This window comes from Ornithorhynchus anatinus, chromosome 12 (assembly GCF_004115215.2).
Source record: "Ornithorhynchus anatinus isolate Pmale09 chromosome 12, mOrnAna1.pri.v4, whole genome shotgun sequence".
Taxonomy (NCBI): domain Eukaryota; kingdom Metazoa; phylum Chordata; class Mammalia; order Monotremata; family Ornithorhynchidae; genus Ornithorhynchus; species Ornithorhynchus anatinus.
Window position 1 is genome coordinate 47,429,870 of NC_041739.1, and position 21,473 is coordinate 47,451,342.

Below are 21,473 nucleotides of genomic sequence, written 5' to 3' on the forward strand. Positions count from 1 at the left end.
TGTACTTCTATGAATTCTTCCAAGCACATAATATAGTGTTCAGCACATAGTAGCGCTCAAATACCAGACAACAGAGTTGTACAGAGATCACAGTTGGAAGACGATGACGCTGACGGTAAGCTCCAGGTCTATTAACTCTATTGCATTTTCCTTTCCCATGAGCTTAGTACAAGGCTCTGCACACAGTAAGTGCTCAATAAAAACCACTGATTGACTGGACTGATTGATGGTGAAACTGCGTCCATGTTCTGAGCGTCTTTGCAAGAAAATCTCTTGCACACTTTGTCCAAGAGTAAATCTTTTCTGGGGACTGATTTATAAACGACGGTATTCAGTTTGTAAATGATACAAGCTCCTTATTTTCTCTTTCTTGTATACACCGCTTGGCTTATGTAATAGGTTGGCAGTATTCTTACCAGAGGACAAGCCATGGAAGAGGCAAAAATTCCACGTCATCGCTTTCAACCTCCAACCCTAAATCTCGCATCATCCACACCTCCCGTACTGAGACTTTGGGGGATATTTCTCTAAACAGAAAGGGTCCCTTCGGACAGAAAAGGTACTTTCACGTATAAGATTTGTACTGATCTCACGGAAAGAGTTTTCTTGGCAAAATGACGATCACAGCTAAATCAATCAATAGTATTGACCAAGTGCCTGTTGTGGGTAGACCACTGAAAGCTTGGAGAGCACAATAGCTAGGACACTGCCCTCAAGTAGCTTCCACTCTAGTAGGGAAGACAGACACAAAATAATATGCAAATAGAACTGGATAGGTAGATGAATTAGAGCTTAAATAGTAAGGTAAGAAAACTGATAAGTACAGAAGCGCTGAAGCAGCAGTTGCGGGGAAGAAGATAATCATGGAAGACTTCCTGGAGGAAACAATTTCACAGGGGCTGCCGGATGCAAAGGGGAAGGAGTTCCCAGCCGACTGAGGGAAGAAGAATGGGCGCGGGTGTTTTTAGAAAATGAGAGGAGATGGCGTCTGCAGCACAGATTGAGTGGGTACACTTGGAAAGCAGGGAGATCTCTTGAGAGACAGATGGAAAGGATGAAACTGGATTGCAGACAGGGTTGAAGAGTGAGGGAGAGATTTCGGGGGAGCTCATGTGACTTTTAACTACTGCACAGCACAGAAAATACAGTAAAGTTGTGCTCTAAAGTATTTGAAATGATCCACTATTACTGCTGTCCATTTTTAAATTATTTAGCATTACGATCACGACATTTGTTAAGTGCTTGCTATGTGTCAAATATTATCCTAAGCGCTAAGATAAACGCAAGTTAATCAGGTCAGACGTAGTCCTTTTCCCACATGGGGCTCCCAGGCTAAGCAGGAGGAAGAACAGGCACTGAATCCCCATTTTACAGATGAGGAAACTGAGGCACACAGCAGGTGACAGTCCGAGCAGGGACTAGAACCCAGGTTCTCTGACTCCCATGCTCATGCACTGCAAAGGATCTCTAATGGAACGTAGGCCACACAGCTCCTCATCTAGATGTTTAACTGGGAATTTTACTGCTCCTGTTGATTATTTCTGGTTTTTCTTATTACCTGAGTAAGAGTGAGTTGTTTACTTGGACCATTACATTAAAAAAGATTGCTACAATCTGAGTTACACATCAACAAAACGTCTGAATTGGACAAGTTTCTACAAGACGGAGAGGTTGTTCAAGGACACAACCTTGGTTATAAGAGATTTCAGGGCAGGCTTTAAGGTTGACCTTGCCGGCATTGAACCACTTGCTATCTCTGAAAGTGGGATTTTTTTTTTTCCTCATCTCAGAAACATCCCGGATGTACCAATCCAAACTTTTCCAATGAATGACCACCGCTCGGCATGAGGAAGCACAAAAATATCTCTGGAAAAGACTGTCTGGAAAAAATAATTTATGCTACGCTAACAAGACAGACAGTCAAATGAACAATCCAGGAAGTGATGAATAAAACTGGATTTCCCAGCATAAATATTACACCTCTGCTTAAAAAGGAAGACATGGAGAATCCCAAACAGGCTCCCATTAGTGAGTCTGTATACTGAGCCCTGAATTTAAAATTACTGCCTCTCATGGAACCAAGCCTTGACACTCATAATTTTTCTCAGTTGACGTGATTATCCGTTCATCCCCTGGACAAACCATCAGAACCAAGATCATGAATTAGATGGGAAGGTTTTTTTGCCCTGCTCAATATGAAACGAGGACAGTGAGGGCTTCTGAAACTCCACTGAATCTCTTCCATCTCAAGATAATTTTCCTTTGAAAAGAGGCGCAGAGTTTGATGAAACTCAGAAAAGACTATGGAGAAAAGAGGCAAGTGAAACATGCCTTTACTGGTATACCTTGTTGAGTCAAAAACAGGCAGGAACTTGTCATGGCCTTGAGGAAGTTCCATGTGTTTCTTTGCCAACCTCTCCCATGAAGGTGTTGCCATCTAGGCATTAGTTCTGAGGAAATACTAGATGCTATTAAAAGGAATGTCCAAGAGAAAAGCTTTACAGGGGGTACTAGATAAAAGATTGAACAGAAAAAGGCTTTCTTTTTAACCATAAGAGAGTAAAGCTAAATATTTTAAATTTAGTTTTCGAAACAGAACCTGTCCGGTGGAATTTTTTGATCGGTAGCAGTTAACTACATGGCATATTGTGCTGGATCACAATATGAGACTCAAGTTGGGGAAAGAAAAGGTCATCAGGTTGAAGGGATCTCTAAAAGAAATGCTTGCTATAAAATAGGTAGGGGGAACTACTAAATGCTAGTGCCGATCGATATCTTAAAAGGCGCAGGGGAAGATCACATAGGCTATTGTCTCTTTCTCTATCAAAAGCCTCCAGGTTTGCTTATGTTCTCTCTCAAAAGTTAGATATGCCTTTCGAGAAAGAGGAAAATTAACTAGAGTTTTCACTCAAGCACCAATAGCTCGAATAAACCCGTAAGATGAATATCTTTGGAAGCATGATCCTGCTTTTTGGATGCAAAGGGTTCAGAGGTCAGTTTTCTGCTAAGATAGAAAACTCTTATTTGATATTGAGCGGCTCGGTTACACCCAGTATCTTGTTCTAGTCAATTAAAACAGATCTGCCATTTCACAAATTCTCAAGAAAAAGCTCACGTATGTGCTCTTTATACCTTTATGTGCACTTTCACTTTCTCTTTTCTTGATAATTTTAACAAAACGCCAAACAGAAACGGTATTGTCAAAGTAACATAGTTGAGATTTCATGTGCGCAAAAGCTTTATGAATAGACACTATAAAGAGAAAGACCCTTTAGATGTCATCAGAAAATCCCAAGTGATAACTGGATTATATTTTTCCCTTTCCTTCTCTCTATCATTACTCAGCGGTCCGATTATCTAACTCATGAGAAGTGAGTTACCAGAGGAAGAGTAGCTGAAATATTAGCCCACAGATCCTCAAAGATATTGCTCCAAAAGTTGGAAAATACAAATATCCAGGAAAAATGAGTTCTAACGCTAAGTAAAGAAGCTGCACCTTTGCAAAAATTGAATATGACGTGGTCTTTAAATGATCGCATACATAACACCTTCATGAAAAGGATAAAGGTAAACGTACCGCAATATGTAATTTCCCCTTTCTTGCGACAAACAAGCACAGTTAAAAGATCAGGGTACTGAGGACACCTTCTATAACATTACTAGAAATGCACTGCCAGAGGGTATCAGAGTTAAATTCACAGAAAAGGCCAGAAGAACCTTGAAACTCATTCAACACCCCAGACTCTGCCACAGGAAAAAGATGATTGAATTTGCCTTTGGGGATAGGAAACTGGGAGCCAGTAACTCCCAAATACTTTCCCATTCCCTCAAAGAGTCCTATATTTAAAATGAAATTGTTTCCTTGAGCTATATTTAAAAATTGCTAGTGCACTCTGTAATAGGAAAATAATAACCGTTTGAATAGTCATTTTAATACACTGCGATTTTCTCCTTTTCTTTATTGTCTAAGATACTAAAACAGCTATCCAATTCTATAGATTACTATGGACATTATTCTGGGAGGTTTAAAAGTCAAATCAAAATGACAAGTTTGGGGAATTATCTTTGGCTCTTCTCTGCGGTCAAATAATTGACAACAACCAGCCTGAGAGAGAAAAATAGACCTATAAAATGAATATTGAGCGATCCTGTCACTTGGTGAGATTGACACTGACAAGAACCATTAATCGATAGTATTTATTGAATACTTACTGCGTGCAGAGTATTGTACTAAGCACGTGGGAAAATACAGTACAACAGAGTCGGCAGACACGATCCCAGCACATAAGGAATTTATAGACAGGAGGGGGAGATGGAACATTAAGCCAAATTACCGATAGGGGAAGTGGCAGGCTATAAGGATATTTACATAAGTACCGTGGGGGTTGGGTGTCAAAGTCTTTATGAGGTACAGATCTAAGAGCCTAGGCATTGTAGAAAGGAGGGAGGGGCGGGGAAGGCCTCTTGGAGCAGAAATGATTTTCATGGGGCTTTGAGAATGGGGAGAGCGGTGTGTTCTGTTGGATACGAAGGGGGACGGAGTTCCAGGCCAGAAGAAGGAAGATGTAGGCAAGGGATCAGCAGTGAGCTAGATGACACTGATATAGAGTGAGTAGGCCAGCATTTGGAGGACCAAAATGTGCTGGCTGGGTTGTGGTAGATAAGTGAGGGAAGGGAGTAGGGCAAGAGCTGCTTGTCTGCCTTAAATCCAGTGGAATGTAGTTTCTGTTTGATGAGAAGATGAACGGAAAACCACTGGAAGGTTTATAGAAGCAGCATGGCCTTGTGGAAAGAGCATGGGCCCGAGTCAGAAGGACCCGGGTTCTACTCTCAGCTCCGCCACTTGCCTGCTGTATGACCTGGGGCAAGTCACTTAACTTGTCAGTGCCTCAGATACCCCAGCTGTAAAATGGAGATTAAGACTGTGAGCCCCATAGGCGACATGGATGGTGTCCAACCTGATTAGTCTGTATCTATCCGGGTGCTGAGCTCAGGGCTTGGCACATAGCAAGCACTTAAATACCACTTAATAAAAGGTGGGTGGGGAGATGTGAATTGAACTTCTTTTTAAAAAGGATCCTGGAAGCAGAATGTAGTGTGGACCGGAGCAGGGAGAGACAAGAAGCAGGTAATTCAGTGAAGGGGCTGATGCTACAGTAATAGTGAGGTAGGATAAGAGCTTCCATCAGTGAGGATACAGCTGGGGTGAGGAGGGAGGGGTGGATTCTAGAGATGGTGTGAAGGTAGAACCGACAGGGTTTGGTGACAGACGCCATATGATGGTTTAATGAGAGAAGATGAATCGAAGAATACGCCAAGGGTATGAGCTCGAGAGACAGGAAGGGAGGGAGGCAATATTGTCTACGGTGATGGGAAAGTCAGGGGGAGTACAGAATTTGAGTGGGAAGATGAGAATGAAGATATTCTGCTTGGAAATGATTATATTACTAGATAAGACAGCAATAATTATTCATTTTAAAAATCACTGAACACACTAAGAGAGTGTGCAAGAGTAAGACCAATTTTACTTCATTTCTATTCTTAATTAATCATACAGATAGGATTCTATCATCACTCCATCCCTCACCTCGGTTTCCAATGATGCCAAAGGAATATTTCTCTGTATTTTAAGTCGGTATCTGTGACCACTGCATGGGGGTATTTTTATGGATCCTAGAAAAGTTTCTGCTTGTGCTTGGGGAAGGGGAGTGGAGGGAATATACCAAGAATTCAGAAAACTGAGGTAGTGATCAGCAACCCCCCCCCACCCCCACACACACAAAAAAAACAAACAGAAAAAACTTACTTTGACTTGAGGGTATGATTTTTTGTTCTTCTCACTAGAAGCACCTGGAAGACCGCCATGGGATGGTCCTTCACAAACATAACGGAAACGAAATCCTCTCTGCAAAAGGGAAAACATAAGAGACTTGAGAAATACTCCTTAAAAAAATACAACATATGAAATTGAAAAAAGTAATCTGACTGGATACTGGCAACCCAGGCTTGCATGCCAGTGGATGGCACGGACTTCTGCCTCTAGCACCCCTGCCATCCTGTGCCATCCTTGGGGAAGCAACGGGCTGTAGTGGATAGACGACGGGCCTGGGAGTCAGAAGGTCAAAGGAGCTATTGCCGGGTCCACTTGTCTGCTGTGTGGCCTTGGGCAAGTCACTTCAGTTCACTCTGTCTCTACCGCATCTGTAAAATGGGGTTTGAGACTGTGAGCCCCACGTGGGACAGGGATTGGGTCCAGCCCGATTTGCTGGGATCCACCCCAGCACCTGGTACAGTGCCCAGCACATAGTGAGCGCTTAACAAATACCACAATTATGATCATTTTTACCTCTCCCAATCAATCTTTCAGTTGTATACATCGAGCGCTTACTGTGAGCACTTGGGTGAATACACTGCAAAAGAGTAGGTAGATATGTTCCCTGCCCACGAAGGGCTCTGAGATATTGTTGGGGGCAAAAGACCCAGGAAGGAGGGTGGAGTTGACAGATGTTTGGATGGTGGAAGCTCAAAAGAGCCATAGAAGCGGTGGCTTCTGACTGGCAGATGGTAGGTTGAAACTCCACCCGCGTATTCTTTAGTGCCCCTTATCCACTCCCGTACCTCCTTGCAGAAACATAGCCAAGAGGAATATTTACTACTAAAGTATTCTCTAGATACCAACAAGGAGTTAAGCCAAGTGGAACTGACCCTCCAATCAATCGACGGTATTTGAGCACATACTGTGTGCAGAAGCTTGTTACGGGCAAAGGTTGTGTCCGCTAATTTAGTGTGGTACTAAACTCTCCCAAGCTCAGTAGAGTGTTCTGCACCTAGTAAGCACTCAGTAAACACCACTGATTAATTGCAGAACACTGGGCCAAGTGCTTGAGAGAGTATAATGCAACAGGGTTGGTAGACAGGTTCCCAGCCCACAAGACCCTTAGAGTCCGGGGCGGGGAAATGGGGGGGCCCTTATTCCAGGATCTCATTCACTTTCAAAAAAAATTCTAAATTTTTGCAATCTTTTTAATTACCAATAATCAATCAGTGGTATTTTTTGAGCAATCTGTGCAGATCACTGCATTAGAGTTGGCAGACCTGTTCCCGGCACGCAAGGAGCTTACGGTCTAGAGGAGGAGTTTACCATCTAGAGAAGGAGCTTTCCTTTACTCGCAGAGCATTAAACACTTTGATATTCACCCCACCGCCTGGCCCGACAGCACTTTTGGACCTATCCAACTGTCATTTAATTTGACGTCTGCCTCTCTGGTGCGTAACCTTCTTGTGGGCCGGGATCGTGTATACCTACTGTACCGTACTGAATTCTCCCAAGTGCTTAGTACAGTGCTCTGCACACAGTAAGCGCTCAAACTCCAATGACTCAATTAAAGGGGAAACACACACATCCTGGGCAACTGTAGAAGTGAGAAGCAGCATGGTCTGGTGCAGACAGCATGGGCCGGGGAGTCAGAGGACTTAGGTTTCCAGCTCCTCCACTTGTCTACCTTGAGATCTTGGACAAATCACTTAACTTCTCTGTGCCTCAGTTACCTCATCTGTAAAATGGGGATTAAGACTCTGTTAAAATATTAAACCATAATGACTGTATTTATGAGTTGTACGCATCATGAGGTATGCCTGTACCTTAAACCACTACCTTGCTCATAGGTCGATAAAATTGAAAGGATCGGGCGTGATCTCCCTATAATCTCCCCTGCTCCTCTCCGATCCCACCCTCCTGCCCCCTCTTCAATTATTCCATCCTTTCCATCAATCTCTCAAGAGGCAATCTCCAGCCTTCTCTCAAAAATCCATACATTGTTTCACCCATTATCAAAACATTCGCTCTCTCCCTTCTTCCCTCTCTGCCTTGATGATTTCCTCCTAGAACCCAAGCTGCACGCTTTGCTCTTCTAACTCCAACCTACTGTTCACTGTGCCTCAATCTCAACTATCTGGCCAATGACCCCTTGCCCGTTTTCTCCCTCCAGTCTGAAACATTCTCCCTCTTCGTATGCAACACTCCACCACTGTGCTCTCCTTCAAAGCCTTAGTAAAATTACATTTCCTCTCCAAGAAGGCTTTCCCAATTAAGCTCTCCATCAATCAGCTGCATTTACTGAGTGCTTACTGTGTGCAGAGCACTGTACCGCTTGGGAGAGTTGGCCCTGCCCACAACGAGTTTTCAGTCTAGAGGAGGAAATCGACAGGAATAAAAACTATGGATCTGTACGGAAGTGCTGAGGAGCTGAGGGAGGGGTGATTAAAGGGTATGAATCCAAACGTGAGGGCGACAGAAAGGGAGTGGGAGAAGAGGAAATGAAAGCTTAGTTGGGGAAGGTCACTTGGAGCTGTGCTTTTAATAAAGGTTGAAGGTGGGGCGAGTGAATATCCGTCGGATACAATGACGACATCTGTTAAGTGCTTACTCCGTGCTGGGCACTTTACTAAGTGCTGGGGAAGATATGGAGAGGGAGAGAGGTCCAGACCAGAGGCAGGGCACGGGTGAGTGCTCGGTGAGATACATGAAATCAAGGTCTAGTGAGTAGGTGGGTGTTAGAGGAGTGAAGTGTGAGGGTTGGACTGCGGTAGGTGGCCAGAGAGGCATTATGGCCTAGTGGCAAGGCTTGGGAGTCAGAGGTGGTGGGTTCGGATCCTCCGCCACATGTCTGCTGGGTGACCTTGGACAAGTCACTTCATTTCTCTGTGCCTCAGTGACCTCATCTGTCAAGTGAGGATTTGAGACTGTGAGCCCCAGGTGGGACAACCTGATGACCTTGTATCTACCCCAGTTTAGAGCAGTGCTTGGCAGACAGTAAGCGCTTAACAAATACCATCATCATCTGCAGCAGGAAATCAGGGAAGTAAGGTAGGAGGCTGATTTTCCCTACTCATCCTCCCTCGTCACCTATGCATCTCTCAAATATTTCAATGCTCACCTCAGTCCCACATCACCTATACATATCCTTATACTTTCCCATTTCCCCTCTCTGTAATTAACTTTAATGCCTGCTCTGCCCTCTAGACTATACGTTTCTTTAGTGAAGATATTGTGTCTACCAACTCTAATGTACTGTACTTTCCCGAGCACTTAGCACAGTGCTCTGCACACAGTGAATGCTCAATAAATAGTACTGATTGACTGACGACCTGGCTCGTTTAGTTTGTGAGGGTGATTATTTTCATTTTACATATCGGGTTCACTAATTTGATATATCATGTTTGTGTGTGCATGTGTATGTAAGTTTCTCATGAATTTGGGAGCATTTTTGTGGAGTACACGTATTTGTACATTTATACACATACATATATATATAGGAGAAACAGCATGGCTCAGTGGAAAGAGCCCGGGCTTAGGAGTCAGAGGTCATGGGCTCTAATCCCGGCTGCGCCACTTGTCAGCTGTGTGACTCTGGGCAAGTCATTTAACTTCTCTGTGTCTCAATTCCCTCATCTGGAAATCTCATTCAGATTAATAATAATAATGTTGGTATTTGTTAAGCGTTTACTATCTGCCGAGCACTGTTCTAAGCACTGGGGTAGATATAGGGTCATCAGGTTGTCCCACGTAGGGCTCACAGGCTTAATCCCCATTTTACAGATGAGGTAACTGAGGCACAGAGGAAATGAAGTGACTTGCCCACAGTCACACATACTACGTGCTTGGAGAGGGAGAGATAGGTTACTATCCGAACGCCCTGAGGTGAAGTACTCAAGTGCATAGGTGACAGTGCGGAGGAAAATGGTGTTGGGAATTGTGAGCTCAGTTAAGGAGAGCTTTGAAGTTGGGGACAATAATAATAATAATAATTATGGCATTTGTTAAGCGCTTAACTATGTGCCAGGCACTGTACTAAGTGCTGGGGTGGCTACAAGCAGATGGGAGAAGCAGCGTGGCTCAGTGGAAAGAGCATGGGCTTTGGAGTCAGGGCTCATGAGTTCGAATCCCAGCTCTGCCACTTGTTGGCTGTGTGACTGTGGGCAAGTCACTTAACTTCTCTGTGCCTCAGTTCCCTCATCTGTAAAATGGGGATTAAGACTGTGAGCCCCACGTGGGACAACCTGATTCCCCTATGTCTACCCCAGCGCTTAGAACAGTGCTCGGCACATAGTAAGCGCTTAACAAATACCAACATTATTTAGTGGTTATACCCTCCTTCAGCACTTCTGTATGCACCTCATACTTCTCTATGATTACTTCATTTGCCAATATTTTTATTTCTGTCCTCCATTAGGGTGTAAGACTTTTGTGAGCAGGCCAGACGGCTTCTACTCCTGCTGCACTTTCTCAAGCGCTTGGATGAGTGGGTCCTACCCAGGGAGGGTCCAATAATCTGCCGATGGATGATAGTCCCCTAATGCTTACTCTGGGCAGAATCATTTATTAAGCACTTGGGAGAGCACTACAGACTCAGGAGACATGATCTAGTTCCTCTCAGGGCACTGACAGCCTAAATACCTTTCTCATCTAATTACTTATGATACTTCTTTTTTGGACATCCTCTTATTTCTCCTCATCATTTTAGCTGCATGATAACCGAAACTAGACCTAATCTTCCGGCAAGAGTCGGTCTATGCAAATGAACCCCAAATCGACCTCTCCAGCCCAGAACCTCTCTCCTTCTCTGCAGTCTCACATTTCCTCCTGCTTTTAGCACACTTCCACCTGGATGTCCCGCTACCACCTCAAGTTAAATACGTCCGAAACAGAATGCCTCATCTTCCCATCCAAACCCTGCCCCCCTCCTGTCTTTCCCATCACTGTAGCCAACTCTGCCATCCTCCCTATCTCACGGGCTCTTAACGGTGGCATTATCCTCGCCTCACTTCCCCCTTTCAGCTCATAATAGGCAATCTCTCACCAAATCCTACCGGTTTTACCTTTACAATATCGCTACGATCCACCCTGTCCTCTCCATCCAAACTGCTACTGTGCTGGTTCGAGCACGTATCTCCTGTCATCGGCCTCTCCCCGCTCTGCTGCCAGGATCATTTTTCTAAAGATGCGTTGAGCCCACATCTCCCCACTCCTCAAGAACTTCCAGTGGTCGCCCATCCACCTCCTTATCATCGGCTTTAAACCACTCAATCAGCTCACCCCGTCTTGCCTTCTCTCACCGACTTCCCGCTACCGCCCAGTTTGCACTCAGTTGCTCCTATAATACCAACTTTCTATAACCGTTGTACTGAACTCTCTTCTCAAGCAATCAGTACAGTGCTCGGCCCACGGTAAGCACTCAGATACCACTGATCAATTGGCAGAACCTCGATCTTGTATATCTTGCCATCGAGCCCTAGCTCCCAACCTTCCGCCGGCTTGGAATTCCTTCCCCTTCATATATGACAGACCGCCGCGCTCCTCACCTTCGGAGCCTTATCAAAATCACATCTACAAGAGTCCTTTACTGAGGAAGCCCTTTTCCCCAACTCCCTCTCCCTTCTGCATCACCTATGCATTTGGATTTGTACCCTTTAAGTACCTTATATTCACCCCATGCCGAGGCCAACAGCACCTCCCCCTACACCTAGTGTCCTCTCCCAACCTAGTATCAGCTACACACGTGAGGATCCCCTCCATTTTTTGTGCTAGTCCTGAATTCGGATGAAGAAGAGTACTGGCTTCCCGTGGGTCACCACTTAATCAATTCTCCTAAATTGCTGCTATTGACTACCTTCTGAATTCCCCGCAATAATTGGGACAGATGTGGAAAACACTGAGAAAGTCCAGCATTGTTCAGAGTTGTTTATAATTATATGGGCCAGTGCACTTGTTTGCATCTTAGGACTGAATAGCACTGCTTGGTGAAACCGAACTTCCTAAGCTTTGAACTGCTAGAATAATAAAGATGATGACCCACTTACAATACCTGAAACTGTTCTATAAACCACAATGGGGTTCCATTAGTTTTTTTTAACCCAGAGGGCCTATCAGAGAACCACTGCCAGCCATATATGCACCTGACCACTACTTCCAAGCTCGATGAAAATTTTACAAGGGATGAAATCAGAAGTCTTTCTCAACTCTAAATAAATTACGCTAAATGGGGCTCGTGTCTACGTGGCCTATTACATTATGGCAAAGAGGAATCAGTGAATAAGAAGAATCAGTTTATTGAACATTTTTTTTTTTTAATAAACTCAGACTCTCACCAGTCTGGTTGCTTCCCACCGTACTCTAAGACTGCTAAAATAAGATTTCTTAAACCTGATTTCATTTATCCCATTGACTCCCTTGGGATTCTGAATTTGATCATCTTACATTCACTGGCTTTAACTTTTATTGTCACTTTTATTTAGCAGGCAGGCAACACAATTTAGTTTAGTGTCTTAATTTATGTTCCCCATTGGGTTGGATTCTCTTCCCATTCCTACAGCAGCCTGGAAAAATTTTCTTGAGGGCATGCCCCTCGGTGGAGTTTTTCCAGGAATGAGGAAGGGTACGTAACTGACTTGCAGACACTGATTCTATCTTGTGTGACACTTATGGGAGGGGAGACAAAGTTTGGTGATCCGAAACCTCTGCATCCCCCACTTCAGAATACGTGAGAAATACCACGGCCCAAAAGACAAATGCCTGAATATTCATTTTTCTCACTCTGATCCTCCTGCTCCTCCTTTATTCCCCTTTCCCTTGTCAGGTTGAGGCACGATACCCTTGAAAATGTTTCAAGCTGCTGAGTGAAGCAACAGCATGACTGAGTGGAAAGAGCATGGACGTGGGGACCTGGGTTCTAATCCTGAATTTGCCAGCTGCCCGCTGAAAGACTACTTTGGGCAAGTCAAAAGCCACACAGTCTAGTGGTCAGAGCACGGCATAGGAATCAGAAGGATCTGGGTTCTAATCCCAGCTCTGCCTCGTCTGCTCTGTGACTGTGGGCAAGTCACTTCACTTTCTCTGTGCCTCAATTCCCTCATCTTACTTTGGGCCACCTGCTGGAAAGGTAAATGATGGGGAAAGATAACTGTCCCATGGAGTAAAGGGAGGAGACAGCTTAGGGGGAATGGGAAAGTTCACATGGGAGGGGAGTGTAGATGCAGGAGAAGATAAATCAGTGTAAAGATCCTCAAGCAAATGCACCCCCAGGTGTGCCCAAACATTTGTTTTCTTTATGGGTTTTGGCTAAGACGTGTCAGGGAACTAGGGAACGCTTGTCTGACAATGCAAAACTGTTCCGATACAGGATGCCGCGGATTGCAAGAAATGGTTTGTAGGTATGCACGTGTGTGTGCGGGCACGGCGTCGCACATGGAGTGCTGCAGTGGGAATTTCCTTTCTGGAGAGTTTTGCAAGAACACAACTCCTACATTTTAGTAGAACTCGGTGTGCACTTATATAACAGAATCTTTGTACATTGCATTCAAATCCCTTCTAAAAGCCACCCTCCTCCAACAATTAATTTCCCAGCACCCTGAGTCATACCGTTCCCTCAGCCAATTGTAGTACTTATAAACTTATTTACACCCTCCATTAGCACCCAAGTGTGTATATATACACACACACATAAACACTTACACATATATCTGCCCAATATATTTTGACCACTCTAGCTGTATATTTTTTATGTCTGTCTCCCCATTAGAGTGTAACCTCCCTGTGGGCAGGAGAGTGGTCACTTTACTTCTCCACTTCTCAAGAACAGTGCACCACAAAAAATAGGTGCTCAATAAAGGCTTCTACCACTGCTAGTGGTGAATGAATCTGAGTATTACATCTCTGTTTTGAGTATAGGAATGCAAAAATATTGGAATAAACATATGAGGCCCAGAAAAGCATCTCATAATATTTACTTAACAGTTGAAAATTTTACAATCTATTATCCTTTTAATTTTGAGCATTAAAACACACTCTTACCTGTTTAGGTTGCTCTATTATTTGAAGGTACGGGCCATCTGCTAAAACAAAATGTAAACAAGAAGGTTATTCTAGTATGCGGTGGAACAACCATGCAAATAAACATCAAAAAGACATTTCTTGGATCTACTACAAATTAACTGCCTTACTAGGAATACATGGCTACTCTCAGATTACCACAGTAAAATGAATCTGGGTGGGGAAAAGGAAACAGGAAAAACTGTTCTTGTCCTATCACACTGTATGCTTCTTCAAGGAGGGCAGTGTTTATCCTTTACCTTATGCTCCTGTGCCTAGCAAGGAATAAATATTTGCCTGTCTGCTAAGTACTAAATTGATGATTTATGGTTAGCTTCCAGAAGAAAATATCTTCCCAGGTGAATGAAATAAAAACGCCTAGTGCTAGCTATTCTGATGTACGAGGCCAGGATTTTCCACGGGTTCCTTACCTCAGGCCCCACCTAATCTTGTGGAATCAAGCTGGCCGTATATAGCGGCAGTTAAGGGGAGCACTATCAAGAAGAGTTATGAAATCTTTTCTGGGAGATTTACAAAGTGAAGGATTTCCTTTTTTTGAATAGGCTGAAGACACTCTCACCTACAGCTTCTTTACCTTGGGGAGCCTGTGTAAACTCCAAGGCAGTAGAGATTGGAGTGACTTTCTTTCCCTAACAGAATCAGGCTCTTAATTGCCTACATAAGGTATTCCATTTTTAAGTGAGATTTTCATACGACTGGAGCCAAAGACATAATTAAAATAATTAATTAAAATAAATGTATATTCATGAACATTTGGAAAGGGAAGAAAGGGCATTAAAAGGGTGTTTTATGGGGGTATTAAAATATATAAGATCAAAGGAGACTGTCTCTCCTTCCTTGCCACAGCCCAAGGAAATAAAAATCAATTCAATAAAATTTTATAGCGCTTTCAGCGCCCTCGGTCATAAAGGCACTTTAACCGGTAATGCAAGGTTTATGCTCTCGCTTCTGTAATTTAAAAAAGACCCTGTGTTAATGGTCTAGTAAGTATGCCACTGGCCTCTTGAGGTTCCAGGAGATATTACCTGTAGGCTACCAAGATTTCACGGCCAATGCTGAGTTTCCCTGAGCTCAAATCTGCCATCTCACAATTTAAATCTGAAATGATTCTGGTGAACTGGTTTGAATCATGCCACGCCTTCTCCAGTGGACAGGCAGATGTAACAAGGCAAGCTGGCAAAGATTAGGATGCCGAGAGCCTTTGTGACTCCACTTCAAACTCTGTCTCTTCAAAAATTTTTTGAATAAAAAAGCGGTTTGGGCTTTCGCCTAGTCAATAGTATTTGAGAGCCCTCTGCTTGCAAGGCGCTCTGCTAAGAGCTGTGGAAAGAATAACAACAGCAGCACTTGCTAAGTACTTACTATATGTGACAGAGACTGTGCTAAGCACTGGGCTGCGGGCAAGATAATTAGACTGGACCCAGTCCCTGCCCTACTAAGGCCTCACAGACTAAAAGGGAGGTAGAATAGGTATTTAATCCCCGTTTTCCAGCTGAGTAAACAGAAGCACCGAGAGATCGAGCGGCTTTTTTGAGGTCAAATAGAAATCTAGTGGTGGAGCTGGGACTAGAACCCAGGTCTCCTGATTGCCAGTCCTCTGCCCTTTCCATTGGGCCACACTGACATCCCAGGAGTCCTCCTAACAAGCTGACAAGCACAACACGGATACAAAAGACAGAAAACGCAACACAGATGCACAGGCTTAAATAATGCATATACAAAATAAAACAGGACAAAAATGGCAGAACACGAGTCCACAAAGATTTACATCCAAGAGTAGAGCTCCTCGACTGATTCATGTGACTGGAATCATACGGGGTTAGCCTGAGAAGGCTCTGCAGAACAGGTGAGCCCTTGGTTCGGCTTTAAAGAAGGAAAGGGAAACAGTGTGGCAGAGAGGAAGGGGAAACACATTCTAGGAAGAGGGACTGGTATGTGCCGGTGGGCAGGCAGGGGTGTATGGTGCAGGAAACAGTGAGAAGGTTGGCTTGGGAGGAGCAGAGTACAAGGAAATAGGTAGTGAGATGCAAGATAGGAGGGCAGCTACAAGTAGGCTGTTAAGAATCAGAAAGAGGGGCGGGGAGGAAGCCATTTAATATAGGGCCTCAAAAAAAAAAAAGCTATGGTTAAATACGATTTGAGCTAATCAACAACTGGGAGCTATTTTCTTTCTTTTCCGTACGCTAAAGTGTCGTCCTTTTTTTTCGAGACTCTTCCTCCAAGAAAATGACCAGCAGAAAGCTTTGAGACACAGAACACCACCTACATGTCTGATATTATTCAATCTTGATCTTTAAAGCCCTCAATCTCTCAGTTTTCCCTTTCGGTATTTTCTCTGGCTTCCCCCACCCCCCGCCCAATCTTGTCATCACTGCCTCCTTTCTTTAACGTTGTGTCTGTTTGGAGCCACTCTAGTCTACAAAACTAAAGAGTTGGACGATAAATTTTCCTAATCCCTCTGATTCGGAATTAAGCTGAGCCCTTGTAACCATCCCAGATTTCAGAGTGGCCATTTGTCCAGCTCAGAACACCACAAACTTATGGTCCTGCTGAAAACAGATATCTGATAAAATATATAAAAATATCATCTTCATATTCACTGGGGGGGGGGGGGGTAAAAAAAATAAAAAAATCAGTTTAATCCTTACAAAAGACTTTTCTGGTCTTTGAACTTGAAAAGGAAATTAGCGTAACTGAATGCATAAAAGCAAAAAAGCAGTAGTTTTTATGAAAAAGTCCCTAAATTCCCAGCTGATTTTTAGATCATCAGCACCCCAACCCTCTGGTGCTTTTCCCTTGCTTTCAAATGCAGTTTACAGTTTGGGATTTGAAAGACCTTCTGTTCCTCAAACTAAAATTAAAACAAACATATTTCCATGAGTAAATTTGTAAAACAAAAACCCTACAGGAGAAAATGTAGGTGACTTTATATGACTTTGTCTTAAAAAAAAATTGACTATGTATCTGCATTAAATGACAATGGATGAGCAGAAGGAAGCTATGTAGAAATTATTTTCTGAGGAAACATTAATGAAAAAGTCACTAACAGAGAAGTCTTCTGAAAATGATGGTACTTGACCCACTTTGGCTACTTCCAGTACTGAATGGACAGAAAGGAGCAATTTGCCAATTTACTGAAATTGCTCTGCATCCTTAGTTTCAATCCTATTATAAACTTTCCTTTCACTTTCGTTCATATGAGACCATTTAGTGTAGCCTTAAGGAAAATGTGTAATGCCCAATTTTCTATTGCTTTAGAAACTGCAAAGAAAACCATTTCTAATCAATAGAACTGAACCTTGACAGGAAAACTATCAAAAAAAACCCTCCCTGGCTACTTTGCCAATTTTGAAATGACATCAGTACCTTTTCACAAAACATAAGGCAATGAATTCTGAAACATTCTACTGCTGTATAGGTTTTTTTTTTTCAGATCAGAAAAATTTTTCAGAAGAAATTAATCAGTGGAACTTAACAGGAATGACAACTTTGACATGGTATTAACATTTTCTCCATATACTCCACATTCTTCAAATTTGAAGTAATCAGACAAATACAGTTGCTCAGTAGATGTTATCTTGTTAACATTAAGCCAAATTAGATAAGAGTCATATGAGGGGAAACTTTCAAATTGGTTAAGACTGGAAAATGAACCATGGTGATTAGGAACTTTTAATAATATTTAAAACGCGCTAACTAAACTAGCAAACACTGTCAGACTGTTTTTTTAAAAAATTTTGACAAATGCAGACTAATCAAGAAAAATATCTAACAGAAAAATATAAGCATTTTATATATCTTTCTCTCAATATTGCCCATGAAAAGTTCAGCTGCAAGACAAACCTCTAAACTTCAGCTGTTTAGTGACCCATTTAGAAAAGACAGGGAAGGGAGGCTGGAAATGAGGGGGTTTTCAGCTATAGTGTGGGGTAAAAAATTACGTCAAAGTAATTTCTAAAACAAGAAGCTCTAGTCATAGAGAATCTGTTGAGACGACTTTGATATTACATTCATCTTGTTAATCACTCCTCTTTCTATAACTTTAGCTTTAAACAGTAAACACCCAAAGCAAAATTCTACCCCAGGTTGCCTGGTGAATGGTGTCCAGGGCATTAGAGGGAGATAGATGGACACATCTTCCAAGGACAAAACTGAGGCCCTGCATTTGTAATATGCATCAATGTTGAGAGAATGGTAACACTCTTAATAGAAGCACTGGATCTCAAATTTCCCAGGAAGCTCAGAAGCCACCAAAGCAGCAAAACATTCATTCAAACACAGGAAACTGAACTAGGACTTAAATGGGCAAGATCTTACAGGATCATGGATTTAATTCCTCTTTTCTAATAGACAAGGCACACAGAGCCAAGGAATTTACCCTCAGCTGCTCAAGGTAGAGGACTGTCTGTCATCTTCCCCCCTTCAGACCTGGAACTGAACATAAGGTAGACTACAAGGAGAAGCATGTTGAACTAAAAAATGAAGGGGAACATCTTCAAACACAGTTTATAAGAGAACTGTTTTTGTTTTTTACAGTTGGACAAAGACAGCTAAAAAGGAAAGAAACACATCACTTGAGAATGTCATGTAAACTGCACTATGCCGAGTATTGTGATGTCCCACTGCAGGACAAATTTGCTTAACAAAATAGTCTTCTGCTATAGGGTTTAAGAAATCCAAACACTTTTGGGAGGCTGGAGGTGGATTTCAGATAATTGTAGGACTTTATAGAGTTTTGAGGGAGAGGTAGATTTTTTGGGGGGGGAGGGGAAGAGAGGTGATGCCTAGGACTCTCTCTCACCCCTCATCTTAACTTATTCATTCTCCAGTTCAAGGTTTCACCAGATAGGTTGCTCAGAGCAGATGGTACAGTGTGGAAGAAAGGGGAGAGAGAGAAGGGATTGGGACCAGGAAATAAAAAGGTGAGCATAAAAAAGGCCTATTTTACCAACAGTAAATTAGTGAGCCTGGAAAGAGGGAGAGCAAAATATATGTAATAATAATAATAATTATAATGGTATTTATTAAGTTCTTAGATACAAGATAATCAGGTCAGACCCAACCTCTATTTGGATGCCCCATCAACTTAGTACTTCCAAAAGAAAACGCTTCATCTTCCTACTTTGACCTCGTCCGCCCATGAGCATAGCCTTATCTTCAATTCATCACTCTCATTCAACCCGCGTATTCAATCTACCAAATAACAACAATAATAATGATAATGATGGTATTTGTTAAGCACTTACTATGTGCCAAGCACTGTTTTAAGCACTGGGGTAGATACAAGGTAATCAGGATGTCTGACGTGGGGCTCGTAGTCTTACAGATTAGGTAACTGAGGCATAGAGCAGTTAAGTGACTTGCCCAAAGTCACAGAGCTGACAAGTGGCAGAGCCGAGATTAGACCTCTGACCTCTGACTCCCAAGCTCGTGCTCTTTCCACTAAGCCACGCTGCTTCACAAATACAATAGATTGATTAAATCCAGAAAGATGATGGGACAAAGTAATTGAGGGTGGGATATGAGCTAGCCATGGTGGGAGAAAAGGCACATTTTCGCTTTGGGCTTTGTATTTACTGGTGGGTGGGAAGGACAAGCCTGAAAAAGATGCCACACTATACCTTGTGAGGTGACAAAAATGAATATTTTCAGTGGGTATGGATTTCGTTCATTCAATCATAGTGAGCATTTACTGTGTGCAGTAAGTATTTGGAAGAATAGAATTCAATTGAGTAGGCAGACACAATCCCTGCCCACAATCCCTGGGCCTGTGGGGAAGGAGGTGGGGAGGGCAACGTTCACTACAGGAAAAAAAGGCAGGATTGGAATACAGCTTGGACATAGTGCAAAAAAGGAGTCAAAGACCACCCTGAAATTAGACCCTAAATTATCAGTCAGGATAAGATGCCTCCAGTGGAGAAAATATTAAAGGGGTTTGTGAGACAGCCATACAGCAGGGAGTCCACATGCAGAAGTGGAATGAGGGAAAGATGCAAGGCTTGAAAATTTACAAGTGGTCTGTGATGGCATTAAAACCCTAACACTTCATTGGTTAATTAAAAACAAACAGGTGTGTAGGGGCCAGTAATAGGGGATTGGCATAAAATTATTTCGTTAGAAGGAATAAAAGGATGGGTTGATAGATGAGAATGAATTCTGTGCTTAAACAGTCCACGAAACAATAACGCTTCAAAGTGTTATGGATGGCTGTGAGACCCAAAGCAATGAAGTGGTAGTTGGGAGGATACGACCTGGGGAGACGAAAAAATCAATCAGCAAAAGCCTTGGAGGTGGGATTTCAGAAGGGCTTTGAAGGTGGGATCCAAAGGCATAAGAAAATCCAGACAGGGGATAGAAGGTATAGACTTGGGGGCAGAAGCAAGAGAGGTGAGAGTAGGGGACAGTGGAAAAGAATGCTTGGGATTGGAGCCTGGACTGGAGATGAGCAGGCAAAGAGGGGAGATAAGTAAGGAGAGAAAAGGGAGTGTGCCTTGAAACCAACAGGCAAGAGTATTTTGCTTGATGTTTTTTGCATGAATAGAGGTAAATTCATGAATAGAGGGAGTTGAGAAGGGGAGATAAACAACGGAACGGCATTTTGAGAAGACAAGGCTCGTGAGGAATGAATGTACCAGGGAACAGTTTTGTGCAGGTGAATTTTTTTGTGATGAAATTTGGGTATTTTAAGACAATCTAGCTCTCTGTACTCCAGAAGAAAAGTTCATACTCAAAATTCGGTGAGCCTCAATTCAGTACCAGTTGAAACAACTCTTGAGTTTCAAAAAAAAAAAGACAGCTTGGAGACTTATAAATCATGAAAGACAAAATTCAAAGCCATCCTTGAAAAGGACAAATAAATATAAATGAAGTGGACCAAAAGATATTTTTACCTGTTGTAAGTGGTAACTCTGATGAAAATCCTGAATTATTAAGTATGGCACTTATTCCAATATTGAAGTGCTCCATAGGAAACATCTGCGAGAGAGAAATTTTCAAAGTTAAATTCATACATCCTGGAGTACAAAACAATGACAGTACAAACTAAGAATTTCTTCTGGGGACATCTTAATTTATTAGTCACCTGAAAGCCTTTTAAGAGTAAATGCACACCATAAAAACATACCGAAAATGTTCGTGGAAATTATTCTAATTAGGGTTAGGTAACATTTACTATCTAATTTTTTCCTCAAAACTAGGCTGTACTGCACAAATAGATCTCGCATTCATTGTTTAATGATAACCAAACCATAAGTCTGGCTGCAACAGCTTGAAGTGGCTCAGACTGCATTTTTTAGATTCTAAGCATCCTGAGGTCCAGAGACGGTGGCTCATTCTTTCCCAATGCTTAGATCAGTGCTCTCCATACCGTAAGAGCTTAATCAATATTAGTTCTACTTCCAGTCTTTTCTTCTATAATACTGGAGCTTTGATCCTAACAGAAAGCTCCTGGTACAGGATAGGCTCCTTGACCACTATTACGTGTGTGTGTGCGTGCACACAGACCCATTTTTTCCAAAATCTCACTGCACCCTCCCAGAGAATTGTATATTGTCAGAAAAACACCTCTGAATGTCCTTACAGCCTT

At 42.7% G+C, this 21,473-nt stretch overlaps 1 protein-coding gene across 4 annotated transcripts in view; it reads right to left on the minus strand.

Annotated features, from left to right (window-relative positions):
• NFKB1 (nuclear factor kappa B subunit 1) overlaps positions 1-21,473 on the minus strand; it is a 149,778-nt gene that overhangs the window by 89,905 nt on the left and 38,400 nt on the right. For 3 of the 4 annotated variants that reach the window (XM_039913679.1, XM_029076687.2, XM_029076688.2), the window contains exons 3-5: positions 20,779-20,863; positions 13,850-13,890; positions 5,807-5,905 (exon numbers count right to left, since the gene is read on the minus strand). In XM_039913679.1, coding sequence (XP_039769613.1) covers positions 5,807-5,905; positions 13,850-13,890; positions 20,779-20,863 — 225 coding nt within the window. The remainder of the gene's footprint in view (positions 1-5,806; positions 5,906-13,849; positions 13,891-20,778; positions 20,864-21,473) is intronic. The other variant, XM_039913678.1, reaches the window with a different exon arrangement.